The following is a 22,988-nucleotide window of genomic DNA, read 5'->3' as shown; positions in this document are numbered from 1 at the left end:
CATTGGGAACTTAAAATCACTAAGACAATTCTGTGCTCTTACAAATTCATAAGCAAGCCAATTTACTGGTAAACTTTTTCTAGGCCTAATCATGTAAAAGGTTTTTTTTAATTTTTGAGAATAAATTCATGCTAAGCTTTGGATGAGCAAGGGTACACCACAGAATTAATAAGGATAAGGGATAGAGTAAATAACTGCCTGTGTTCATTCTGTAATTTATCAACTTTTAAATGCTGAGCTCTGCATGAGAAGCTGTTCATATTTCTGGATATGAAACTTAGGGAGGTGTAACATCATTCTCAGCCTGCCTTCCAGCTGGCCTCCTTGCCTCTGGCCCTGGGCACTCAGCAGCCCTTTCAGCGTCCCTGTTACAGCAAGCAGCTTTATGCCGACCACTTTTATCATCTTCCTTATCCAATGATGAGACCTGCTTTGAGTTTGAATGTCTATGAGTCATGAGTCCAGAGCAAACATGCATTTGGCCCCTTGCATTCGGGGGGAAGAAGAAAATGCCGGTGTGGTTTTTTGTATGCGCCAGCCACTGAAATGTGAAAGCAGGAAGAATAGCAGGAGCAAACAAAAATGCCATCCCAAGAAAGTCCATTCTGAGAAACCTTTACAGATAAAAAAAAATAGGAGTATTAATGAATGTATTTTTGAGGTATGACTTTGCACAGGACTTTGCTCTGCGCATGTGCAAGTCACTAAAGTTGCTCTCATCAAACTTTCCATTGGACATGCTGTCATTTACTGTGAGGGCACCCGCCAGAAGTATTTCAGCCTGAGTATTTCAGCCTGTTTTATTCACCTGTATCTTCCTAAGGCTTGTTAATATTTCATTTGGAGTCAGATGATGAAGGTGGGATTATTTCATCAGGACTACCACTCACTAAAATGTCCTTTGTGAATCGTGGAAAGTGCATTTAATGCTCCTTGGTGCTTCACAAATCAGTATAGGGGTATGAGAACCAAAGTAAAGATGTGGTTGAGCATCTGTGTCTGTAAAAATGTGGTTAAGCTGTTACTAACAGGGTTATATCTGTTAAAACCATACAGAATTCAGAAACACAGCTCTGCTTTGTGTTCATGTTCATGTTGAAGGAGGTTGAGGCAATTTGCAAAGAGGTTTTATTTATCCAGGAATGACTCAAGACAAAAAAGGATCTTTTAATTACACCCTGTAACAGAAAAGTATGAAAGCACTATTCATAATACCCTGGAGACCACACGATATCTTGGTGGCCGTTGTTCTGTCCAGACAAAATCATGTGAAGGAAACTATTTACATTTTGTCTAAATACACTCCTCCGAGGATTAATATTTACAGGGGATTTGGGGAAAATTGGTTTCATATCAACACAAATTATTTAAATGAGAAACTGAACATTACAGTAAGGGATAAAGGATCCCAGAAACACATAAGAGCAGTGGCTCTGTTTGCTAGGACAGAGAAATACAGGTGTTGGGAGTCAGCCTGGAAATCTGACTTTCAGGGGTTGGGTTTTAATTGATGCTGGCCCTGGTGAGGATGCAGATGTGGCATAAGCAAAGGTGGCTGGACCTCGGGGAGACAAGGGGGCATGGCTGCTCTCTTGGAAAGAGGACAATGCTGTTTTGTTGGTTTGTTTTTTTTTTTTTTTTCAGTTGCTAGTTCAGTGGAGTTGCCTCATTCCTTGCTTTGAGAGAAATGAAGACATTTTGTATGTATATACATGAAATCCTGCTGCTCAGGATTACTGGCCTGGCTGGCAGGGAGCTGCAGCAGCCCGCAGAGATGGGCAGTTGTTTTGTCACAGGCAGTTTTGGTCATCCACAAAGGTGACTTTCATAAGAAGGGAGGAAACAAATGGTCGGTGTTATCTTTTATGTTCCTTATTAGGTTTGCGGCCTGCCCTCTGGGGTTTTTGCCCTTTTTTTTTCGGGGGGAGCTGGGACCGGTCCCAGCTGCAGGCAGGGCATTGCTCTATGGAATACAGGGATGAGTTATTTCGGTCATTTCCCATGCTTAAAATGTATAGCTTTTTTGATGTGATGTTTTTGGTTTTTTTTCTAAAGCCAGGGGGAGGGAGACAACCGCAGCCTTTCAAGGAAGGAAGGCCACTGGGAATTTTTGGTGTGCTCCCAAGACATTAATTAATATCAGCTGATGAGTCAGAAAAATGTGGCAGTCTGCTGACTTGTAACGTGTCTTAGTAACAAAACAGATTCCTGTAGCGGCAGCTCACCATTACTAATGCAAAGCCAAGCCCTCTGTCAGCCCCACATCCAAATAAAGGGCTGCCTTTTTCTTCCCAGTTTGCTTCTCCGATCTCTTGGTCCCACTACCGACCCCTGCGGGCAGCCTTAGGAAAACAGTGTTTCTACAAACACACGCAGCGTGCCGTATGTAAATATCTGTATTTTCAAACTGAATCATTAAGGACACTTGATTGTGCCACATTCAGTATATTTAATAAAACAGTGTTCTCCATTTTTAAGGCTGTTTGTCCCCTCAGCGCTGAAAACTGCAGGGGGTGTGCGAAGCAGTTTCAGGTCACGCTCGCGGCAAAGCACTCGAGGGGGATGCTGAAGGCATCCCTTACCCCCGACATGAGGTGCCCCCCTGCAGCTCTGCCCAGAGAAGAAAGCAGCTCCACTGACTGGGATACACCGCTGCAGGGACCCGGCTGTGTCTGCTGTGAGACAATCTGCTCCTCAGGGTCAGCTGCGAAGGAGCAGAACCAGGGAAAGGCAAAAGCAGATGGTCCTGCTCTGAGGGGGAGGCTGACCTACGGCGATGACCTGCTGAGGTCCCTTCCTACCTGAATTACCCTGCCATCCTCTAACCCGCACCAGGACCGCTCAGGAGCACAAGCCCTCACACCCACTTGCCCGCATCAACTATTTGGCCCTCTGGCTGGTCTCCAGCCTTGGCTTTTGGCCACACATTTGCATCTATATAATTGTTTTGTGACTTAAAAATCTGCCCACCTCCTCTACATCCTCTGGATGTGCACAAAAAGAAAAAGACAGAGAACTTTAGGTTAGGGAAACTATCCAAGCCCATGTTTTCTGGTGGATTTTTACAGCTTGAGATCCAGACTTGCTATCTGCTACCACAGCTGAGAGGCAGGATCATCCTAAGAAACCTTAAGAACCAGGGCAAGAGGCATTCAGGGAGTCTGAACTGGCAGCCCCTGGGTAATTTGTCCTCTATGCTGCTGCATGGCACACTTTGCTGCCCAAGACACAAACCATTGTGGCTACCCTCCCCTGACCAGAACAACGCTGTGGTAATGTCGCTGTGAGAGGTCAGGCACGTAGGTCCTCAGGATCACAGTGGAGCTCCCGGCCAGCCTGGGATCCAGCAGCATCGCACCCTTCCCTCCGCAGGGGCTGGGAAGTTGTGCTGCCTGTTTTCGCAGGATCCACCATCTCTCTGATCCAAGCTCTCACCGCCTGTCCTGCACGGTCATTTCACTTGTCTTCGTTCCTCTCAAAATGCTAAAAGTAACCCATGAAATCTGGCAGGCAAAACTAAGAGAGACCACAAGCGCAAGGTGTCGAAGGATTTCAGCACCAACAAAAAGGAAGGGAAAGGGGAGGTTGGCCCCTTCCCTCGCAGGGGCTGGGATCAGGGGAGCCCCCAGCAGGAGACTCACTTCAGGTGCGACTCAAATCCATCACTCATTCTCCCATGTTCAAGTCAAACGAGGCAATGGCCTCTGCTTTGGTATTGCTCCCACTGGTCAGAGTTCAAAAACATATCAGTGTGTGGTTTTTCCAGCAAATGGGGGACTGAAAGGGGCTTGGGAAGATACGTACAGACACATGGTTTCCTTGCAGTTACCTTCTCTGCTCCTCTCCCAGAAGCACCAGGACAGACCTTGTTGCACAGATGGCATCTTGCGAGCCATTCCCCCAACCTCAAAGTTTGCCAGCAGCTGTGCAGCTTGGAGGCCAAGAGCTCCGACTGCCCATCTCCAGACCAACGTAGTCATTCCTCCTCCCGATGGTCTCCTCATGCCCCTCAGCTGCCAGCGTGCTGGGTCGCTGGTGTGGTGCCTGTTGTGGAGAAGCAGCAGTCAGGGCTCACCACGAATGGCCACCGTGGAGCTGGACATCCCTGCTCACATAGCAGGACCCAGTGCTCGCCTGAGTCCTGCTGCAGGAAGAGCTGGCATCCACATCCAATGGCTGCTGCGATGGGAAGGGGAGGAAAAATCTACTTTTCCTTTGCAGGTGACTTTTAGACATATAAGCATCAGGCAGCTATGCTGACCTTTAAAGCCCCTTTTTGGGACAACCTCTGGAGGCGTCCCCACAGCTTGGGGAGACAGTGGCTCCACGCTGATCACCGGCTGCTGTGGGAAGGGCAGTGGGAAGGGGAACCACCACCTGCCACCACCGCCTGTGCCAGGAGGCATCTGAGCCGTCTCCTCCACAGCCTTCCTGGCTTAGACACGTCCTCACCAGTGACATGGGCTGCAGGAAGCTCACCACACATCACCCCACACACGTCCACTGTGCCTCCTCCTGGCTACCAGCCCATGGTAGCCCAGCGGGCTTGTGTTGGGTGGGGAGGGCTTCAGCCAGCAGCTCATCTTTAGTAACATAACCCAACCCAACCCAACCCATCTCCTCGTGGAACTGTGTTGCAAAAGGAAACCACCTCAGCCACAGTTTGATGGGGGGCAAAAAGGCATTTCTAAATCTGTGCCCATGTGGTATGACCAGTAGTCTATCACATCTGTATGTCACACTGGGATTTTGAACTGCAGTGTCCCCAGTCAAACAAAGGCGCTGTAAATCTGTTCACTCCATACAGGGTAACGACTGCACATGAATTATCTAAATTAGTTAATAGCTCTGATCCAACATGTTTATCTGCTAATGTAGTAAATAATTGCTGAGCCACAGCACTGTATAAGTGATTGCTTAGCAAAGGTAGCTGGGTTCCAGGCACCTGCCAGTCATTGTTAATAGTGTTTCAAGACCTAATTGGCAAATGAATTGTTTTTTTAATGGGAGCCGCTCTTTTTTGCTTGTCTGATTAGTCTTATTTTCCTCTTGGTGAAGTTCTTGCTAGATGAAAAACAGTTAAGTGAAAAAGCAGCTTATGAGGCTGTTCTGCTTAGCTTCACCGGTTTCCATCTTGCTTTTTTCCAGCTAGCTGCATATTTGTAATCACTCTCATTTGACAATCTTAGAGGTAAGGACGTAACTGCCTTTTGTTCACATTCAGCGGAAACTCAGGCACATCTCAGTTCAATCATGATCACTGAATCTGGTTTCGAGGAGAACGGCTGCTCAGAATATGTACAGCGTCATGATGCACGCACCGTTTCCTGTAAACATACAGTGAACTAGGGGAGAGGGTAGGAGGGACACAAATGTTTTGACACAAATAGACAGAAAAAGCATTTTTTCTAGTAGTTTATTTTCAAAATAGAAATCCTGTGGAATTTCAAAATAGAAATTACTTCTACGTAATTAAATCTTTTGAGAGGTTCATCTGCATGCTTGCCCCTGCTGCGGGACTGGTGTTCTGATGTCCGCAATTAGGCACAGTTGGTCCTTCCTGCAGCTCCCCAGTGAATTTGGTACGGTCAGCAGCAGCTTCTGATGTGCTCGTGGGGAACGTGGCTGCAGCTCCAAGCCGCCACGTGCCTGGGAGGGGAAGGGAATTCGAGAGGACCAGCTAAAATAATGAGAGAAATTATCACATCCCTCAGGGGCCAGATTTTTAAAGATAAGCATACAAGTCCTGTTTCCAACAGTGTTGTATGTGCAATCACTATTGCCCACCCAGTATTTCCACCTGGAAATGCATTATCTGAATGCAAAGAAAATGGCAATGATGAGCAGCTCATCTTTAGTAAGATCCCCAGATCTTAAGAGAGTGATCCCCACTCTCTGCACGGGCTCAGGGTGGGAAAAAAAGTACGCCTGCAAACATGACTAGTACTCTGCTCTAAAAATAACAGGGTAGTTTTCGAGCAGACTACTTTTGTATGTGGGTGTCTCCTCTTCCTTTCTGTTTCTGTCATTGGGCTGCACAGATTTCTCCACACAGCAGAGGACAACAGCCTGTTATCTTTTGGAGCGCTTCCGTGTTTAGGAACTTCAGCTGCAGGTATTTGGGGTATAAATTACCCCAAACGCACCATGCCTGAGCCTGCCAAAGCGATGCAAACGCCCCTAAGCCGAGCAGCTGGCATCAGGGTGACGTGGGAAGCTGTTTGCTCCCTCGGCCGGGGCGACTGCTGGCAGGCAGCCCTCAGCCCCCGCACAGGGAGGGGGAATGGGGGCGAGATGCTTACGGAGGGGTGGCAGAACCCTATGCAGCCAGCTGCCTGAGCACCCCGGGAAACACGTCCCATGGGCTTGGAGGTAGATTGGTGTTTGCAGGGAGGCTGGGGAGAGCAGAAGGAGCCCCCCTTGCCCAGCGTGGTCTCCTGAACAAGCCTCAGACCTGGGGTGAGCTGCTACAGGGGAGGTGGTAGATATATGTATACAAAAACACACACAGTGCTTCCTAGTGTGCTGGGTGTTGGACCTTCCCAGGTGGAGAAGGAAGGCCCAGATGCCACCGGGGCACTGATCTGTGTTGGTGCTTTAGCGGGGGGTGAGCATCAGACAATCACAGCATTGGAAAGCTCAAGGAGACTTTCCACCATGGGGATGCCCTGTAACAGTCCTGGCTCCCCAAGGTGTCTTTCCCCGGGTCGTCTCCACCAAGGCAAAGCCCCTCCAGCAGCACCACATTCCAGCTTTGCCCACTGCCCTCATGGGTGGGAAGGAGCTGCCTGAGCACCTCACGTCGGGGCAGGGCTGATTTTTGCTGGTGCTTTTTACATGCTCCGAGAGCTCAGGAGTACCAGATGGCAGCATTTATTGCGTTGCAGTGGTGTCCCCTGCCAGCTTCACACTGATCCCAGCCCGGCAGCACAGGACAATCCCTCCCATTCATAAAGCCCTGGGATTTTTATTGTTTCCTTTGACGTTTGGTTTTTGAATCATACTGATTTATGCTCATGAACGTCTTAGTGATCTCATGAAAAATAACATGGTGGCATGGGGTCACGGGCAGGGAGGCAAAACCATTTTTCTTTTTGCTCCAGTTGTCTCCCAAGCTGAGTGTGAACTATGTTCTGTAGTTAATGATGAAGTGCCGAAGCTGCTGGGACATTCTGCTTACCCAACAAAAGGAACAAAGCACATCTGTCCTGGTTCCGGCAGGGATGGGGTTAATCTCCCCAGGAGCCGGCAGGGGGCAGGTATTCCATACCACGTGACCCATGCCCGAGCTATAAGAGGCGCTAGCCGGGGCGAGGAGAGGAGTCGCCACTCGGGGGTGGGCTGCGGCGGTGCGGGTCCGGTTGGTGCGCTTCGCGGCGGTACTGTAATCGCGTTTTCGTCTTTTCCTTTTGCTGTTCTATTAAATTGCACTCTTTTAACCCACGAGTTTGGCCCTGTCGTTTTCTTTTTCCACTACTGTGGGAGTTGTGCGAGCGTCTGCGTGGTTCTTTGTTGCTGGCTGAGGCCAAACCACGACAACATCTTTTAGCAAAAAGCAATATTTTTTTGTATCTGAAAGAGTGATGGTGCCCACAAAGCACTGAGACTTTGAAGCTGGCGTTCAGGGGAAGGTTAAGTGCATGCGGCAGTAAAGCTAACTGACAGCTTTAGAAGCAGGGACACCCAAAAAACCCTTCTCAAACAGAACAGTGCTGCATATAAACTGTCCTGGATGGGGCTTTCATCTCCTCACGTGCTATTATTTTACTCTTATATTTGGATTTGAAGCTTACGAGGAAGAAAATTACTTCTGCTGACATTGCTTTTTAAGCAGAAATTAAAAGATTATATTAACCCTGTGTACAAAGTGCGGAGGCTCATTTCAAGTGTTTTCTCAGAGATTGCTTGAAAGAACATCCTCTTCCATAGTGTGCAGGTCTAACTCCTGCTCATAGCTGTGGTTACAGCTGAGAGTAAATGACTGTCAGAATAAAATGTTGTTACAGCACGGTGTTAACACGATCCCTTATGCAGCTACAGTGCAGTCATAACCTAAAGTCCTGGTGAAAAGGGACTGTAAATGTCAAGACCAAAAGGGTCTTGACAATATAATATGACAATATAATATGATTTCTCTGTACTAAAGCTGCGAGACTGCCCTGGATTTCATAAACATATGAAGTGGTATCTTCTGGCACGGTAATTCAGAGACACCCTAGGCCATCAGGCTTCTGTGTGCAGCAGTAGCCTCGGATGCAGCCAGCATCCCCTGAAGTGCCCCAGCACCTCGTGGGAAGGGGTGCTTGCTGCCCTGAAGCACCTCACTCCCCCTCCAGAAGTGCCCAGCTCCCGGAAGCGGGACAACTGGGAAAACTGCTGCCCACCCCGCAACATGATAAATACCCGCATCCTACTCATTCAGCATCCTGCACGTGTTCCCTGCCGTTACTGTAACTGCGGATCCAACCCTCCGCAAGCCAAGCCCCGTCCTCCTCCGTTCCCTGAGCATGCTGCTTCATGAATTTAATTACCAGCCCTCAGGCAGATGCAGTGGAGATACACAGCACTGTAATGCCTACCATGCAGGGATAATAAGTAAAATTAAATACGACTTATGATTTACACAGATATGACATATTGCTTACCCCGTATTATTAAATACAATTTTCAATCTACATATTGACAAGCTTACATATTATTTTTAATGTCACTTTTTTTTCTTAAAATAAGAGTAGATTTGAAATTGAACTCACAATCATGATGACCTATTTTAAGGTTACCATAGGATATTAAAATAGCATGAACTGAATAGACACTGATAGATAATATTCAAACAATACTTGTCTGCTCTCAAAGTCCTTGAGACAGTTGGAGCTCTAGAAGAAAGAGAGTCACAGATGATCACCTTGAACTTGAGTTTTACCAAGGAGATGCACTAGCTTTTGGCAGCAGCTGCCTCTTCTCCTGGTACAGAAGGAAAATCTGCTTTGCTTTGCTTTAGTTGTTTAAAATCCTTGACTAATGATAAGGCTTTCAGTAACCAAGCCATTCATTTCTAGTGCAAAATGTAATTTGAGAAGAGTAAATGACACATATGAAACAAATCTGCCATAGTTTTAAATTTCTGCACTTTTATTAAATCCTACTTCCCATCCAGAAACAGCAGGATGCAAAAATGAGTTGGTTCTTTCAGTTTTCATTTGCTGCTCTCCATCATACAAAACGGAGAACCCAAGCAGGGTATGTTAAGTTGTGTAACAGCTTAAATATGTTCATCATGTGTCCTCCTGGATAGCAAAAACAAACGCCAAACTCTGTGCAAAGACCATACACAACTCCAAACCAACACACCTTCCTGGCTAGTAACCAGCAAGGTGTACCTCTCCCTTGCAAAAGAATCAAAGAGAAGAAATGCAGAACAAGATTCAAATCAATTATTTAAAGGAAAGTGTCTTGCTGCTAATTTATATTGCAATTAAAGCCACTGATTATAACCCCTTCAGTTAAATGAGTCTATTTATATGTCCAGCCCTCTGAAGATGCCTCTCGCTGTCTCTCATAGCTAGAAGTCACAGATCTGGGTGGACAGAAACTTTAAGGAAAAACCAATGGCCCAGGAGCCCTCTGATGCCAGTGGAATAAACCTGAAGACCAAATCTGAAGCAGGACCCACTGGCTCGGCAGGGCGGCCAACCTGGGCTTCATGAGAGGAAATGTTCTTGCTGTAGGAGTGGACAGGCATAGTCACCTAGCTTAAGGACCTGGTATGAAAATGTTCCTGTGCCAAAATGTTGTGCCCTTGCAGTGTATGCCCTGACTTTACTTCTCTGAGGCAGAGGTATGAGCTGTGGCTCCTCTGGAAGGGATGACTGAAGGGATACATAAAATGTCCTTGCTGCTCTTTCTCGTGTGCTACAAGAATTATTCATGAGGTGGTATTTGCTTTAAGGTTCCTCATTCCCCATAGAGATTTCACAGCCTGCTTGTTACCAAACACAGTCTCATAAAGAGAGAAGTTTCCTCCTCAATGAGAAGGAATAAATGATGCATTGTGGTATTCAAAACACCATAGGAGTCTTTCTAACCATGCAGAGCTTTGTCAAATGGGCAGACGTTGCCTTGCCAAGATTTCATAAAATCCCTTTAGCCAGTTGAGGTCCCTTTTCTGACTTACACTGCTGTATGCAGAAACCAGCCCGATGATACCAAAATACTCTGGAGACTTTCAAGTGATTGCAGACTACTGCTGGCTCTTATGGAGACCGTTTCACCTGACCTGATGGTGTTCCCCATAGTGTTTATCCCTCTGGTTTTGCAGCCAGTATGACTCTGTGCATCGCCCAGCATCTGCCCTGAAACACGATGCTCTCCTGGAGTTTTACCTGAGGCACCGAGAGCTTTGCAAATGTGTCCCAGCTGTTGAACTCATCACAAGCTGAAACCAGCAGAATTTTGCCTTGGTTTGGGAAGCAGCAGGTGCTTGTGAATATTTTGGATAAGACTGTCTGTAGAAAGCCATGTTTCAGCCAAGCGACTCAAAGAGAACTTTTTAAAATTAATTTTCCCTTTAAAAATGATGAGGTGAAATAGCCGTCACAGTTCCTGCTTGAGGAAACAACCCTTTTTTCAAAATTTTTTTTTCCTCCTTTTTTTTTTTTTTTTTTTTTTTTTTTTTTTTTTTTTTTATGAAACAGCCTGTGGTGTCAATACAAATGCTGTGACATTTATAGCAGTTCAGCTGGGAACACACTGCCTGCCTGTTCCTTTCATACCTAATTTGCTGATGATTTCCAACAGTGTAAGAGCACAAGCAAGCACTCTGTTTGATAGCAGTGTCTACTGGTGCCCTTTTCTTTTTTTTTTTTTTAACTCTTATCTAATTTTGGCAGGACCACAGTTCCTGCTCTTAAACCTGATAACAGGATCAGGGACATGGCCCAAACCTACAGTAAATGCCTTTGAGACCACTTAGGCAGGATGTCTCAGCCCAGCACATGCTGAAATGGGGTCATCTGACCCAGGAGATTGGCAGTGTCCTTCAGTCCCAGTGCGCTTGCTGGGTGCCCACAGCCCTAATAACGCTGGTGCTCACTATTGCTATTGGCATGTCTTACCGTTCTTGCAGACTCCCTTTGTTTCCATTCTTCTGATTTGAAAACGCTCTCAAATCCAAAATAAGAAATGCCACTTAACCGCAGTGATTTACAAGGATATTTTCTACACTATTTGTGGTTGCCACAGTGCAAGTCTTAATGTACGGAGCAACATGGGGAGAGAACTGGGAGGGTCACAGATCTGAAAGCAAGAAAGGACCCTTAGATGTAACACAGTTGCCTACAGGGAACAGATCATTACATTTTATTTGAATATCCAGATACTGAACCAAATAACCTGTATCAGACTAAAGCGTATCACCCAAAAAGGCACCAAATCTTCAGTTGATGACATCAGGAAGCAGAGAAACCTTTTATCTCTCAACCCTTTGATAATCATCCTTCTTTCTGAAAAATGTATTTGTGCAAAAAAGGCATTTCTTATTATTGCTACCTAAAACTGATAATTATTATCTACTGATAATTTGAATTTTACCACCAAAGCCTTTATCTGACTGAATACCTTCTTAATACTAGGTATTCTGAAACACTATAAAAGCATTCTCTACAGATTTTGGCATGCAAATGACATTTTTCTGGGATCTTTTGGCAATTTTTCTGTCTTCCAATTATTTGGTGAGTGTCTTCTGCAAGTTAATTTTATTCTGTAAGAAATGTAGTCGCTAACTGGACACAGGTTTCCAGGATCACCTCACCAATGTTGAATATAAGCATTTGTGTCACTGGGTTGCTCACTATTTTCTTGTCCAGGTACCCATATATCTTTTTTTTTTGGTGTCACATATATCTTTTTTTTCTCACACTTTTTTTTTCTTGTCATATACCTATTTTTTTGTTCTGAGCACTTTAGTTGTACTGCTTGTTCTCTTCTAATTCCCAAATACTATACAGAGTCACTCCTTTCCAGGGTCCTATTTCCCACCACGTGGGTCCAGCCAGCAATCCTCCTTCCTAGATGTTTGGTTTTGAATGGCCTTGTGTTAAAATACTTCTTGTTTGGCTGACTGGAGCTGAGCAAGTGCCCCAGCTCACCCTGCGTGACTGCCGTATCATTGCATACTTCCTTTGCAACCCGGGCATCTTCCACACGTTGGCTTTGCAGTGTTCTTGTTATTGCTTTCAGGTGCTCAGCAAAAACACTGCCTTGGTCCTACACCAATCGAGTAAGAAATCTGGCAGTTCATTTCATGACTGTTCCTCATTGTTAATCAGCGCGGTCTTAACCCACTGGCTGTGTCCTGTATTACGTAGCGGGGATTTTTTGTTGATGTTGGTGAGGTTTTTTTTGAGATAACACTCAGCTAGCCTGTTACAATGAGTATGGGTTAGAAGTCTGTCATGTTTCCACAATTGCCTTTTATCAGCCAAAACTGTAAACTGGAAAAGTGAAAGATATGTTAAATAATGCCACTTTGTTCTTATAAAACATTGGTGTCGGTGACTAAACGTACATCTTGATGACTGAATTTCACATCAAGCTTCTCCATAGTTTCACCTAGGATGGAAATCACCCGGGCAGTCAATAGCTTTCAACCAGTGACCTCCTGCTTGTCCTGTTCAATTAGCATATCACCATCTTGCTTTAAATTTTCTGCAATGCCCCTGGTACTTAAGAGGCGTCTGAAAAATCATTCCCTTCTCAGCCAGCTCTTTCGAGAAACTTGGGATGCACAAGACGCACTCTGCTCCTGTTACAGGAGCCAGCATCCTGCATCTTCCAAAAGTAGAGAAAAAGCAATTTACTCAATGTTTCTGCTCTTTTTTGTCTCAGTTGAAACATTCTTGTATCTCCGGCTACTGGAGGTCCTCATTCATTTTCAGTTCTTTTTTTGAATATATTTGTATTTAATAATTTTCCTAGAAAAAATGGTAGATTCCCACATGAAGAAGATGCATCTATCCGGCATTGGCCATGAGAGCTACCAGGACGGGCTGTCCTCTGAGTTTCTGGAAAATCCTAGCACATCGCTCATGCAGCTACGGAGTGGTGGGACCAAAGTTGCATTGTTTTGGGGTGGCTGCAGCTGCGATGCTCTGCATGGGAAGCTGTGTAAGGTCCTCCCTTCCCTATAACACACCGGTTGTGCTAAAGGAAGGCTGGAACCCCACACGCGCTGCCTGCCCCGCGTCTGCCTGCTCATTCTACTTCTCACTTTTCTTTGGAAGCCGCAACAGCAACTTTGTGCTTTACAAGTGTGTGTTCATTTGAGAGATTTCCAAAGCACCCTGCAGCTTGTCCAACCTGCTCAGACTTGGAGTCTCCTTGTATGACAGCCTTTTGAAATGGCCACAAATATGTTTTCTCGCTACCCATTCATGTATTAAATACTCATCTCAGTGATGAAATGCTTGCCCGGGTCTCTCTTAATGAACAAGTGTCAGATGTTTAGCACCAGTAGACTTCACCGCTCAAAGGCGCAGGCTTCTTGGAGCTCCTCTCAGTTACTTCCAGCTCTGTCTGACTGAAAGTAATGGGGAGGGGGGCGAGGGAAAGGAAGAGGCTGTTCCTGTCAATGGGATTCCAGCTGGTTTGTATATAAAATCTTTCCAGGACACCCAAAATGCTTCATTGACCATTTGGATGTCATATCCTAAATAAAACCAATTATTTGGTTGACATCTACAGCCCTGCTGAGGTATGTGATAATGGTGCCCCTTGTCTGCTAAGACAAACACACGCATTCTCCCCGCAGTGAGCAGCCAAGCGGCCCTTGCCAGCCTCGGCGGCAGAAGAATGCACCCCTATTCCCCGCCGCTTTCTCTCTCTGCCTGCCCGTCCCAGAGAGCCAAGCCCGTGAGAATACCCTGGCATAACTTCCTGGCGAGAACCATAATTTTTATGTTGCTTTTGGGTAAACTTCAATGACTCATCTTGTATTCATGCTCATCTATGGTTGGCTTTTTTTTTTTTTTTAATTTTTTTTTTTTCTTCTAATGTTCTGATCTGCCAAGCTGCGAGCAGTTTGCTTAACAATGTGCAATGCTTGGAGAACAGATGGGCTCTTTTCTTCCACCCGGTGGCATGCAAAAATGAAATTTTATCAATCAAACTTCAGTCTGTGACATTTTATTCAAAATGGTTGTTTTAACAGCTACTTTGCCACCCACCAGCTCTGTTGTATTTCCTTCCGCATCAGATACAACTTTACGACAAACGCAGCGTTCAGCAACCAGCAGTCTGCATTGCAGCTGTACCTCACACAAGATCATCTCAAATTGCCCTCCTGTACAAACACATACTCAGAGAAAGTTCCTGCCCTCGAAAATTTACAGTTTAGGCAACTTTAGTTGTAGCTCTGGTAATGGACAGTCTGGTCCTTGATCTCACTGTAGAGTTGACTACACTGTCTGACTCAGGGCTGATGCAAACTCCTTATTAATCAACCTATGAACTCTACTTAAACCCAGACAAAAGATTTTGGGGAAATAGCAGTTTGCTTTTCCATGTGCCATTTCATGAACAGCTGACCAAAAAGATGAGTAGCAGGAGAAGGAACGCTTCACGCTCTGCTGCTCCACTTGTTCAGAGATCCCCTTTCCGGAGGATGGAATGGTATCATTTTTTTCCCTGAAATTTTGCTTGTTACCATTAGGAGATAAACAGAACATCACTCAAATGTACACTCTGCACCTACACAAAATACCGAGGGGAACAGCTAAAATCAAAGCTAGCCTAGGACGTCATGACTACTCAGAAAGCTAGATATGGGACTGCTGTGGTGACTGTATTCCACACGCTCAGTCTAAAGTGCTCTGGAAGCCTTTATTGCCATCTGTGCAAGAAGAAAGGGTGAGCTCCTTGGTTGCCCAAAAGACTTATTTACCTGTAGATAAACGAAAATGGATGTAACAGCTTGGACATTCCTAAACAGAACTGGTGGAGCTCAGCTTCTTGATGCTGTTGATGCCTGGCACAATGCTTGCCTACAGCAAGATCAGCACATGGACATGTGAGGCTTTTGCAAGCTTTAAAGATAGATTAAAGCAGAATATTCACAAAGGCTAATTAAGCAACAGCAGCTGCTCTTCACAGGTCGGTCTATAGGCAGTGAAGGGATGGAAGCTCCCCCAGGAGCGACTCAGAGCACCTCCCTACATTAAACTCTTGTTCTGAAACACCTCCTGGGACAGCCTCTGCTCTCCTCGCGGATGCACCTCTCCACCAGTTCACATCACTCGCCTTTCCAGCTGGGTCCCCTGGGCTCCTCTGCTGCCACTGGGGATCCGGGCCAGGGGACATTGCTGTAAAATCTATCATGGGTGGAAGGATAAGCATGCTGTAAATTACTTCACAGACTCAAATGGGTTTTGATCTTTCCAATTATGAAACACAGCTTGCTACATTCTGGGTTTTGAAATTCACTGCTAATACTTTAAAGTGAAAAACAATAACCATATGGGATTTAGCAAGTCACAAGCCAGGTTATGATGAGCTGCTCGGTTTGTCAGTTCCCAGCTGCTACTTTGATAAATCACTGGGGGACTTCCTCACTGGCTGGGCTGTTGGCTATCCTGGGGTGAATACAGCGAACAAGAAGTTTTGTATTAGATTTTATGGGCTGGAGCCTTCAGCATGCTAAGTCCCCTCTGAGCCACATGAATGTGAACCAAGGACAAACTGACCCTGATGAATCCCTGCTTTTATGGGGACAGAGCTTCCCCAGGGCACAAAATGGGACACTGTTCGAGCTGCCGACTTCAGACGCACGACTTCAGACGCACGTCCTCTGGCACAGAGAGGTAGGAGGAAGGGAGATATGTGGGAATAAGGCTCCTCTGTGCCCCATCCTCTGCCTGCTGGTTTCCTCTGAGGCTGAGTTACGGCTGCAGCAGGAGCTACAGGCTCATAGCTGCTCTTACCGCTCCTACAGCCAGCTGCATGTCACCTATGGCTACACATAAGCATGTTTACCAATATACACATCTAACCAGGACAAGAACTGAGGTCTTGCATACTCTCTGGCACAGAAAGCGGGGGAGGTAGGTGATTGCTATTGTGCCCTTTGCCCAAGAGAGCTGTATCAGACTTGGCTCCTCAGAGCATCTAGCGCTGTCGGCAGCAGTGAGCTTGCTCGGCCGGCCTCAGTGCTAGGAGCAGCCGTACGGTAGGCTGTATGAAGCTCAGTATCTCGAAATTAATTTGCCTGTGGTTCTGCTGACACCTTCTGATTATGCTGCTATCCCAGTAAAATAAATGGTACGCTGAAATCAATTTCCCACCCCCTACTCCACTGCAGATAGAAGACAAAAGATATATTGCTAATTAAAATGTTCTTATCTGCTGGAAAGCAGTTTGTAGGATTGATTTGAATAAAACTGATGATGCAGCCTACTTGGATCACTGGGAAATGACCTCTCTATTATAAAGTCCCAGAATAACAGCAAAGCAATCTTGATTTCCTAAAATCTATCACAGGAAGAACTTCTCAGTTAGTTACAGCATATAATATGGATACTCCTGAAATGTCCTCTGCTTAATGAACAGCTGATATTGGCTAACCTCATGGAAATAAGAGAGAATTAGTACCAGCTGCAAAATGCATTCACTGGATGGTGAAACTGGCAGTTGGTATTATGCCTGCTATAAATATTTTTAATTAAAAATTGTTTTCTGTCTCTTCAATTGGTATAATAGCGATGATGCTTACTGAGAGTTACTGAAGATGTAATAGGATTCCCCTTCGTGTATAGCAGAGCTATTTATTCTGCCATAATTTTGCTATAGTGGAAATCTGCATAATAATGTCCGGATTCTAGTACAAGAGAAAAATAGACTGAGGGAGTGTTTTATCTGTGTGTTTCAGAATAATGCACACGAGCATTGTTACAAATTTCTAAAGAAAAGCCGTATTCAAACTCTGGTTGCTCAGGTATGACTTTAAAATTATTTTAACAACTTTTTTGGGGAAACTCCAGCTTCAATCCACAGCCCTGTAGCACCGTATGCCTTTGAGAAAGGGTCTGCTCTTTGCAGGTTTACAGCAGATCCCCTTCTCCTTTCCCCGTGGCTCCCCAGGCACCCACTACCGAGGGACCAGGAGCGGTGCCAGCGGAGGGGACCCTGGGTGCTGCCCCGGCCCCAGGGCAGACCCGTGCCTCTGGGTGACAAGGGCCACCTCCTCATTTGGGGAGCCAAGAGCCGTTAGACCCGCTCTGCCCTGGCAGGCACAGCCTGCATTAGGCATTACCTAAATAGGATGGACACTGAGAGAGCTGGAGAAATCTCTGTTAGCCGTCCCTGCTGGGCCTTGGGGAACGTGTGGTTGCTCTCCGCTCTATGTGGGAGACAAAGCAGACAGGAGCGATCGCTTTCTAATCCCCGCTTGACTCTTCCCCTCTGAGGCTTTGGACCAATATTCTGATTTAAGCATTTCCTCCCACCGCCTTCCTCAGCCCCCGGCCTTCGTCCTCCCTGGCTTCCGATACACCTACCCCTGACTGGCACTCACCTTCACCCTCCCATTTTTATTCTCCCAGGTATATCTCGGAGGTCCTGGCGCAGCTTGCCATGGTATGGTGTTTGTTTTCTGACAACTCCCAGAGGCTCAAGTCAAGACAAAAGCCTCATTCTGTCAGTCACTGTATGAATACATGATTAGGCACATCACCTGCTCCAAAGACCTTTTGGTCTAAACCTGATGCTTTGATTTCATAATAATACTAAATTGCTTTCCCACTTTGGCTCTCGTCCCTTTCTTGTCCCCAAATTGACAGTAATTTTATTATAGGGAGTTTTTCCCCAGACAAAGCTACTGTCTTTTTTATCCACTGGTTCTTCCTTCTTATCCTGGGTTCTTCCTTCTGCCACAAATTATCTTTGCTTTGCTTTTACATCTAGTCCTTTCAGATGCTTTTATGGTTTGTAATATTCTCATTTCCCAACTCCTTGTTCCTCTTGGGGTTCAGCATGTGCTCTCCTCTCTGCTTTCTTTCAAAGGGAAGCCCTTGGTCTCACAAACCCAGCCATCCCTCAGCTGAGCTGAATTCATGATGGCCACTGTTCCCTCTTTATCTTTTCATGCCTAACTTCACAAGTGTCTTCACAGTAGCTACATCTGAAAGCTTTGCTATCAGGTCAGTGATACTCCTCTCTATTTCTTGCAAAATCTTCCTCCTGTCTTCCCAGTCTCAAAATATGAATAGATATCTAACTGTGTGAGTGTTTGTTTTTTTCCTAGGTTTTAACCCCACTAACAGTGATGGTGAGTTGTTATTCATCCATCATGTCCTTGTCGTAAGATGCAGATTTGTTATCCAGTGACAAGACAGCTCAAACGGATGGGAAATAGCATATGATCCTGTGACAATACAGTAAGTCTCTTTCTTTTGAAATTCATGGGTTTGACTCCCATTTACCTGTTCTCACCTATGAGAAACTCTGCCTGCTTGGGCATTTCCCCAGCTCTCCACAGAGAAGGCAGCAGCACCACCGCGGTGTGGTTCTTGCCTGACCGGGTTTGCGATGGGCACCATTACCTTTATCTATCAGCACCTCTGCAGATCACTGGATTCGACAGCAAGGACGAGAACAAAACCAAACCAGAGAAGTGACTTACATCAATGTCCAGAGAGAGAAAGGGAGAGGAAAGAGGAATGAAGACCACAACCCCATCCGCCTGAGGGCACAGAGGTCATGTTAGCCAAATGGGGAATGAATCAAAAGGGTTGTTTCTGGAGGTGGCTGGGCAGGGGGAGTTTCTGTTTGATTACTTTAATTCTGCCAGGCTACCTCTCAATGTCGGATCACTCAAAGGCATAATTTTGTTCCAATCATGAAAGATCTCTATATTAACAGAAAAAGGACAACACGTTTGTGACTATTTTTTTCTCCACCCAGTCCAATTAATAGGTTTTGGTGGCCAGTTTGAACTATATTTTGGTCACTCGAGAGGTTTCATATGAAATAGCTGATAATTTAAGAACCAGTCACACCAAGAGAAGCTTTCACTTGCTCGTGTGCCTGTTTCCTGCCCTGTTGTAAACTAAAAGAATTAAGAACACCCTAAGCCAAGATAAATGTGAAATACAATTCTCCAGTTATTTTAATCAAAAGGCAGTATTGATTAAATAATCAATTACTCAGAAATGACCCAGATGCTGAGCACTTACTACAGATTAATGACTGTCCCAGAGCAGTTAATGGCCCTTCTCACTGCCATCAACACAAGCTGCTTATTAATCCCTGGAAAACAGCTTGCATAACAATCATAACCTGCTGTTAAAAGTTTATAAATAGATAAAAGTATCACATGGATTTACGAGTGCTGAGGCTGAATGGGATCTGTGTGGCATTTCTAGTGAATGAATGCCATGTGCATGAGCTCATCTGATTGCTTGAATTATCACAAAATCCCAAGTTGCTCTTTTGGATTGGAAAATGGCATGCAAGAAAGTGCCAAGTGGCTGGAGTCCTATCTACTGACTGGGAAATAATTACTTTGCTGCATAATAAAGAGGCACCTTCATCCTAGCAGCAGCGCTCTGCCCTTTTTATCATACAGCCTGAAATGCATGTAAGAGGGAGGCTCTGCGGCTGTGCTGTTTCATTCCTTTGTTGTTTTTTTTTTTAACAGGAAAAAACCCTTGAATGTATAGATACATACAGGGCTGACCTATGGGATCTGTATTCTTCAGACAAAGGTCTTCAAAGGAGCCCTTTGCATTTGGGTGTCTCTGTCCCATACTGGGCTGTTATAACAATGAGCACGGTACGTGCTGCCAGTGAATGCTGGTTTCAGAAAACACGTTGCCTCTTGTTGCTGGCAGAGCTGGGAGGGCAGGCAGACCCCAGAGTCCAGGGCGGTTAAGGGCAGGGAATCGCAGCGGCGCTGTGTCCCACCGGCCGTGAGGTAGCTGTGCCCTGCCACCATGCTGGCACTCGTGCTGCCCCTTCTGCCTGGGAGCTCAGCTGCCAAACCAGTGTGCGGGGGATCCCACTCCTGTGGGGATGCAGCACCTCTACCACGGCACATCCCAGACAGTCACCTGGGCACCAGCCTTCAGTCCCTCGTCCCCTCGGCAGCCACTGTCCCCTCAGCTAGCCGTCCCCACCCTCCTAACCCCACCAGACAAGCCGTGGCTGGTAATTGCATTTGAGCGGTGACTAATAAAAATGATATAAACATGCTGTTGTCTGGGGCCAGAGAAGGCTGCCCAGAGGAGTTGAGTGGGTCTGTGGGAGCATCCTGTCCCTACTAGGAATTAGGGAAGTGGCTTCCCCATATCCAACCAGACCACAGATCCTGAGGTAAGAGGAAAGATGAGAAATTACTGTCTCCTTCAAATATTCAGACAGGAGGGGACATGAGGGACCTTCCTGAATCACAGCTTCCAAGTCTGTTAGCACGACTGCCTCTGTTTTCTATTATTTTTAGCGGACCTGTGTTGATTGGGCAACACACGCTTCAGTGTGGCACTGCACCAGAGAGGGTTGTCCATCCATGCACCAGAGAAGCTGGGTGCAAGGAGGCCCCAGTCCCTTGCCCTCTTAAACCATGCACTGAGGTGCAGAGGCTCGGGGGGCTCGCAGACCCCCATGCAGCAGCAGCTGGCACAGGGGCCGGGCTGCAGGAGAGGAGCAGGCACAGGAGCAGGCTGTCACTGCCACTGCAGAGGTGTGAGATGTATACCCAGAGCAGGCACGCTGCCCGAGGGGTTGGAGAAAAAAAAGCTGTATCTCACCTAAGACTTTCCCTCTGACCTTCAAAAGTGCTTGCAGCCAGAGAGCGCGCTGCTGCAGAGATCCTCTGCCTCACCCTCCACCTTGGCCATGCCGCCTACACCCTGTGCCTCTCCCTTGGGCTCCTCGTTCTCTCTCACCGCAGCCTGTAATTTGCCTTGATGCTCTCGACACTCCATGGCCTGCAGCCTCTCTACCTTTCCCCTCTCATCCCAGTCAGGAAGCTGATTCCCACTGCTGAGTGCTGCCAGCACGCCCCTTCCGCAGCCCACTCCTGTGATTTTTCGGTGGGTTGCATCCTACGCACAGGCTATAAACAAGCGCTGAACCTATCTAATTATCCTCCCTCAAACTCTTCCCAAATCTGCTTTGCTCCGCTTCCACAATATGTGCACTGTGCACTTCACGCGCTACCTCCCGGAGCAGAAACGCCTCCCTGCGCCCCCCCAGCCCTGTCTTCCCATCGAAGAGTGGGTGCCTACACCTGGGCAGGACCCCCATCCCATGCTCACAGGCTGCACAGCGCTGAGGGATACCAGCCAAGCAAGCAACCCCAGGAGACTTCTGTGCCCAAGAGCTGAGAAAAGCAAATTTGCCTCCCTGTGCTTGCCCAGGGGCACTGCACCTTTCTGTTAACGGCATACGGCATCCAGAGCCCTGTGCCAGGCAAGGCAGGACTGGGACCCCAGCCTTCCCCCCCGCAAGGAAAGGCTGCATGGGCAGAGGGGAGCACATTCCCCACCGCCACCAGCTCTCCCCATCTCCAGCAGAAGCCACTGGGTGGACGGCAGCTCTGTTTGGGGTGCTCCACTTTGTGCAGCGGTCACTGCCATCTAGCGGGACTGGGGATGGATAACCAACCACCCCAAAATGGCTGGAGGGACCCAGGGACCTCTCTGCTGCCGGGCCTGCCGGATTGCCCTTCCTGCTTTTTTTCCTTTTTCCATTTTATCCTCAGAGCAGAAGGTGGATACTCAATGTGCCATTTCGGGGCAGAGATGGTGCATCCCATCAAACCCCTCGCAGCCCCACCAAGGGATGCTCTGTCCTTCGCAGGCCTGCAAGCGCTCCCACAGCGGCCTCCCTGTCCAAAGGATATGGACAGGGAGAATTTAAAATAAATGGCTGAAAACATGCACCAACTCGATGGCAAATTTGCACGCTGCAGGGATCCTGGTATCCTGTTCATTGTGGGAGATGGGGCTGGTGGAGGGCTGGGAGATGGGGCTGGCGGAGGGCTGGGAGATGGAGCAGGCTAGGGAAGACAGCAGTCAGGTTCAAATAAAAGTTTTGGGGGGTCAAAACTGATTTTTGAATTAGTATTTTATTTATGTTTAAATCAGATGATAGTAATATCTTTCTCGTCATGATGGTAATTAAACACCCCAAAGCACAGGCTTTTATGAATTGGTCTGATGAACACCTGCCAAGCACAAAGGCCATCCTCCCTCCGAGATGCAGGCATTCTCACTCTTAAAGGTCTCTTCCAGTTCTTCTCTCCATTGGCTTTTAACTGTCACCATAAAAGAGAGTGAAGGAGGCATATTCTTCTCTTTTTAATGAAGAAAAAGCCCAGTTACAGGTAGAGGAAAGGGGAGGGAGAAGGATGCAGAGCATCCCCCCAGAAAACCTTAAATTACATTATTCAGCTGAATAATCAGGCCTCACCAGGAACATATTCTCTTTAGTTGTAAGCACTGAAATACTTCAAATCTTGATCAATGTACTTCAGTTTACACTTTGTTGATGCTGGTTCTTTTTTCCTTCGCATTGCACAACAGCGATAGAAAACTGAAAGCTGAAGAATGTGGCTAGAAAAGATGTTTCACATGAAAGAGGAAGGAAAGAAGGTGCTTGCTATATGCTTCTCATCTAAGCTATGGCGTTAAATTTCTTAGGGTCTATGCCTGTAATAAGAAGCACAGAGTCGAGATGGGACTGCAGAGCCACCCCGGGGAAGCCGGGGAGGTCTCCAGCACTGTGACCACCCACCAGACCCTTGTCAGCATGAGAGGGACCATGCTGTGTTCACAGGAGCCACTGCTGCCCCGGTGCAGGCACACCCTGAAATAAAGTAACCCGGATGGAGAGCTGTGGGACGTTTCTGTGCTCACAGGCAGCAAGGAGGCCTTTCGATCAGACACGCGGCCTGGCAACACCCGTGACCCACAGAGCAGGTGCTGGCACTGCCCCTT

General features: G+C 46.8%; 1 protein-coding gene across 1 annotated transcript in view; it reads left to right on the top strand.

The window, feature by feature from the left end:
- The first annotated feature begins 12,995 nt into the window (after positions 1–12,995).
- Positions 12,996–22,988, top strand: part of KRR1 (KRR1, small subunit (SSU) processome component, homolog (yeast)) — a 15,819-nt gene continuing 5,826 nt past the window's right edge. The window contains exon 1 of the mRNA XM_009891420.1: positions 12,996–13,101. Within this exon, the coding sequence (XP_009889722.1) occupies positions 12,996–13,101 (106 nt within the window). The remainder of the gene's footprint in view (positions 13,102–22,988) is intronic.

Source organism: Charadrius vociferus, unplaced genomic scaffold (assembly GCF_000708025.1).
Source record: "Charadrius vociferus isolate BGI_N301 unplaced genomic scaffold, ASM70802v2 scaffold379, whole genome shotgun sequence".
NCBI classification, from domain to species: domain Eukaryota; kingdom Metazoa; phylum Chordata; class Aves; order Charadriiformes; family Charadriidae; genus Charadrius; species Charadrius vociferus.
This window is presented reverse-complemented; position numbering and strand designations above follow the sequence as displayed.